The 5,116-nt window shown below is 36.4% G+C and overlaps 1 protein-coding gene across 1 annotated transcript; it reads right to left on the reverse strand.

Annotated features, from left to right (window-relative positions):
- Positions 1–2,857: 2,857 nt before the first annotated feature.
- On the reverse strand, positions 2,858–3,770 carry LOC122198360 (THUMP domain-containing protein 1-like). The gene is made up of 2 exons (XM_042902978.1): positions 3,460–3,770; positions 2,858–3,401 (listed from the first exon to the last, which is right to left on the reverse strand). Exons 1-2 carry the CDS (start codon positions 3,768–3,770, stop codon positions 2,858–2,860), a joined length of 855 nt encoding a protein of 284 aa, XP_042758912.1.
- Between the last annotated feature and the right edge of the window lie 1,346 nt (positions 3,771–5,116).

The following is a 5,116-nucleotide window of genomic DNA, read 5'->3' on the forward strand; positions in this document are numbered from 1 at the left end:
TTTTACATATCATTCTATATTTTATTTAAATCTAGCATAATTTGTGTATATATATATATATATCATACATCTTATGTTGTACATATATTATACATATTATACATATGTATTATACTATACATATATATATTATATATATATCACACTTTAAATAATAAAACAGTAGCATGCTTTACACCATTTTCTATGCTTTTTTTTTCTTTTTTTCTTTTCTTTTTTTTTTCTTTTACTTAATGATGTATCTTAGCATGTGTTCCATATTAGTACTATAGAGTTCCCTTATTTTTAATAGATACCTAGTATTGTTTGGATGTAATATAATTTTTATAATCATTCCTTATTAGTGGATATCTAGTCTATTTCCCATCTTTTGCTTTTAGAATAATGCTTTAATAACTTCATACTTTACAATACCATTTTAATTCACAATCCTTTTAAAGATCAGCAAGAGATTATTTATAACATAATGTACATTGTTTCTATCATTTATCACCATCTACCAAAAAGTTGTACTCTACTCCACAGCAGTTGTCAAATTGAAGTCCAAAGCAGAGGTCCAGATTGATAGCCACTGGCTAAAACTAATATAAAGACATGTGTTTGGTCCACATGATTATTTTTCCAAATGGAATGACTTTTCAGAATTAGAATGGTCAGAATTGTGATGTGATTTAGAGAAATCATATCAAAATCAAGATGTTGGGTGTCTCTTGAATAACTAAATACTCAGCAATACTGGACTCACTGCTTGTCCAATAGTAGTTAGCTGGAGCTGAATAAAAGCTGTTGAATTCAGATATCGCATGCACTTCTCCAGTCCACCATATGACCAAGATGGGAACCAAGATTGTCCTACATCTTTGAGGTTGCATCAGCTGTCATTTATTATCATGCATTCTTTATTTTTCCCTCTGTAGCAGAGTTGAGAAAAAAATGAAATGTTTTTGTATCCAAGTGTCTCCTAATAGTAGGAAAACAAAAAGAGTAGACCCATACTCACCACTCACTCCCTGTTGCCTCACACCTAGATGCTTCCTCACTCATTTACATAACTAGACTGGCTTCTCAAAGCATTTGAGTTTGCAATCCTATGTTTAAAATAACCAGACTCAAACATATTTTCAGTAATAGTCCAATATAGACATATTATCTATCTCTTCTCTTTATTTAAACCCTCTATCCATTTGTCAACTTTTTTGACAGGTTTGACCTAGAAAAGATTATTTATTCTTAATACCATTTCTTAAAAACAAAAACAAGAACAAAACCCCAGTCTGTCCAATGGACTTTGCAGCTAAAGTGGCCAATCCATTGATTCTGGAGCAAGAAGAGCAGCTGGCAAAACTAATCAGTGTTGGGCATTTGCATTTTTTCCCTTTTTAATGTCTCCCCTGGTGCTGGGAGATTGGTTTTCTATGTTGGAAGAAGGGCACCACGAGCAGCTGCTGCCTTTCAGTCTAGTGCATAGTAAAGGAAAGAGCGTGGTATAGCATTCATCTACCAAATATCCCAACAGGTTAACCAGTTCTGGAGCAAGGAAGTCACAGCTTGCTTTTGAAGGTTCTTTGTATTGAGTATAATCGATTTTATGTTTCTGGGAATAAGATGTCTCTCCTCAAATCCCCTTTCTCTCTCTCTCTCTCTCTCTCTCTCTCTCTCTCTATATATATATATATATATATATATACACACTCTAGGCAGTAAGATGATGCTTCTTAGGCTTGAGAATCTCCTGTTGATGAGAGGCTGACCAAAAAAATATTAAATACAAGTATGAACTTGAAAAAAGTAAGTATATGCATGCTCCTAAAATGAGGCATTAATGTGATGCTTACTGCAAATTATTGAGTGCTTCCTAATGAGTGCTTCCAGACATTGTGCTCAATGCTATACATGCATTATCTCATTTAATTTTCTCAATACTCAAAACACATGTGCTATTGTTAACCCTGTTTTATAGATGGAGAAACTTAAAATAAAAAAAAATTATAGTGGTTTTCACAAGAACTCTAGGCTTGTAAAAGACAGAGTTGATATTCCTCTAGGCCTTTCTGATTCCCTTGTACCCTTAGCTAAGCCCCTGGAAAGTTTCCTTCATAGAATAAGCACTCTATAAGGAGGTTGCTATTGTATTTTCAGTGAGGACCACTGAGTGTATTCTCTTTGGAATATAATGCTTCTGGGGATAACCATTCAAGGAAGAACATTTTCATCTTACTTTTTATGTAATTTTTCCCTTCCTTATATTTTCCACAAGAAGCAATCTGCTATTGGCCCCTTTCTCCTCAAACAATTCACAATTGAAGTAGCTACACTATGACCTCACTTCTATTCTGAAAGATCATTTCTTTTATTAGCCACGTCTCTTCCTGGTACTTGTAGGCTCTCCTTGATGCCCTAAAAAGTTAAGTCACTATTCACTAGCTCTTGCTGCTGGCGGCATACCATTCACTGCACCTACTTGGTCAGAGAGCCATACCTAACCCAGGTCACCTGTTCTCTAATCCGTGAAATTTCAAGCTTCACACCCCATTTCTCTCAAAAAAGATCTTTAGTGACAATTTTTTTTAAAAAAATAATTACTTTCAATTTATATATGATAAAAGACACTCTTTGTGGTGTACAGTTCTGAATTTTAACAAATCCACACAGTTGTATAGCCACTATAACAATCAAGATAAAAGCACTTCCATCCTCCCCCCATAAATTATCTCATGCTATCCAATTATTGTCACCCACCGTAACTCCTAAATCCTGCTGATAGCTGATTATTCTCTGTCCCTATTAATTTGTCTTCTTCTATAATTTCATATAAAATGCAATAGTACAGTGTGTATCCCTTCAAATCTTCTTTCACTCAGCATAATGCGCTTGAAATTCGTCGGCGTTTAGTCCACTCTTTTTTTACTGATGAGTAATATTCCATTGCATAGATGTTCCATAGATTGTTTTTTTTTTTTTTCAGGCAACAGACAGCTTTAATGATTTCTACTACCACTGTGTACTGTGGATTGGTAAGATCCACTTTATTTTCCGAATTGAGGCTGCCTACTATTCCTGCCAATTCTTTGATAACTTCTTCTCTATTCATGTGGATGTTATTTCGAGATTTATATACAATCTGAAATGTCCCTTTGTTTGGAGCTTTAAACCAGGGTTCCAAAAATGTTTCTGCATATTTTTTCATGTCTTCTAAGAAAGCCTTGCATGTGCCCGAAATAGGTAACATTCGTAGAATAACCCGAGTCTTCTTCTTCTTGGTTTTATACTTATCCTGAAGAATATGATGTACCAATTTCTCAGGTTCTATCCCAAGTGTCCTGATGAAGACTACGTTATTTGCTCCACTCTCCACTGATTGGAATCTTCTTAGCTTCATCTCCGTAGATGCTTTAATGTCATCTTTGAAGCATCATTTGAAGCATCATTGAAGAAAAATGCTTCTTTCTTCAAATGAAAGATGCTTCTTTCTTCAAGGCAGCCTCCACATCATCATCTTCTCCCTCACTTCCAGAGGGCTGCTGATCTTTGTCTGTAAACTTTTCCGGCCCGTACACGTCGTCGCCGTATTCGTTGAGCAGACTGTAGGCCTCCTCCACGCACTTGCGCTCGTTCGTGTCGCAGGTAATGAGAATGCCCTGTAGCCCAGGTTCCAGCTGCGGTGGCCCACCGCCGTCACAGCGCCGCGCCCGCTTGGCCTGCACATACCGAGCTTTCCCTTTGCGCTTTCCACCGCTAGACTGAGGAGGCTGCTGGACGGGGGCCACCATGGCGCGTGAGAACCAAGGCTAGCGAGAAACAGCTTTCTCCTCTATTCCCGGCTTCCTCACCTCTTGATGTTCCATAGATTGTTAATCCATTTGACAGTTGAGGGGCATTTGGATTATTTCTAGTTTTGAGGACTATGAATAAAACTGGTATAAAACTTTGTGTAATGTATTTTTGAAAACACAGATTTTGTTTCACTCATGTAAATACCTAGGAACAGAATTGCTGGGTTATATAGTAAGTTTAACTTTATGAGAAACTACCGAACTATTTTCCAAAGTGACTGTAACATGTGCATTTCTGCTAGGAACGTATGAGAGATCCAGTTGTTTCACATCCTTGTCAGCACTTGATATTATCAAGGTTTTTTGTTCATTTCTTTGTTTGTAGCTGTTTGTTTCTTTGTAACATCTAATAGATGTGTGGCGGTATCTCATCATGGCTCTAAAGCAATTCTCAGCTAACTAATGTTGAGTATCTTTTCATATGCTTATTTGCTGTCCAAATATCGTTTCTGGTAAAGTGTCTCTCAAATCTTCTATACATTGTTTTTTTTGGAGAGAGAGAGAGAGAGAGAGAGAGAGAGCACAAGCAGGAGAGAGGGGCAGAGAGACAGAGAGAGAGAGAGGGAGAGAGAGTCTTAAGAAGGTCCCACACTTAGTGTGGAGCCCGAAACTAGATTCAATCCCAGGACCCTGGAATCATGACCTGAGCTGAAATCAAGAGTCAGACACTCAACCAACTAAGCCCTCCAGGTACCCCAAATCTTCTATACATTTAAAAAATTACACTGTGTCATTTGTTTAGTGATATTCTTATAATTTGAAGATTAATTCAATTTATGTTGATCTGCCTTTAAAATTTAAATATCCCAGAATTATAAGCTTCTATAATAATAATAATATATATAATAATAAGCTTCTATAGAGCACTGATAACTTAATATAAATTAGTTCCATACATTCATTTAAAAGACAAAAGCACCTAGACAAAAGCTCATTGTTCTAGAGACTGTGAATACAAAAATAAGCAAACTCAGTCAGCTTTCAAAGAGACTTGTTTAATCAGACTGCTATCCACACAGCCAAATAAGACCAACACTGTGGTAAAAGGGAACTTTATGGGCTTGAGTTGAGATTAGCATGACAATTTTAGAGCAGTACGCTCCCTACAACAACAGCATTAGAATTGCCTGGAAATTTGTTAGGAATCTACTGAATAGAAAGTCTGTGGAGGGACCATGTGTATTAAAAGTGTTCTAGTTTATTTTGATGTTCAAATTTGAGAGCCAGGAAAACTGCTGTAGATATCTAGAAGATGAGGTGAATGGTGAAAATTTTTGCTCAGG

Source organism: Panthera leo, chromosome A1 (genome assembly GCF_018350215.1).
Source record: "Panthera leo isolate Ple1 chromosome A1, P.leo_Ple1_pat1.1, whole genome shotgun sequence".
Taxonomy (NCBI): domain Eukaryota; kingdom Metazoa; phylum Chordata; class Mammalia; order Carnivora; family Felidae; genus Panthera; species Panthera leo.

What these genes read in the sequence shown, in the direction of transcription:
- LOC122198360 (XM_042902978.1), bottom strand. Translation starts at nt 3,770, where the DNA reads ATGGTGGCCCCCGTCCAGCAGCCTCCTCAGTCTAGCGGTGGAAAGCGC. An exon ending in GCCTTGAAGAAAGAAGCATC is followed by an intron (nt 3,402 to 3,459) that starts TTTCATTTGAAG and finishes ATGCTTCAAAGA; the next exon opens with TGACATTAAAGCATCTACGG.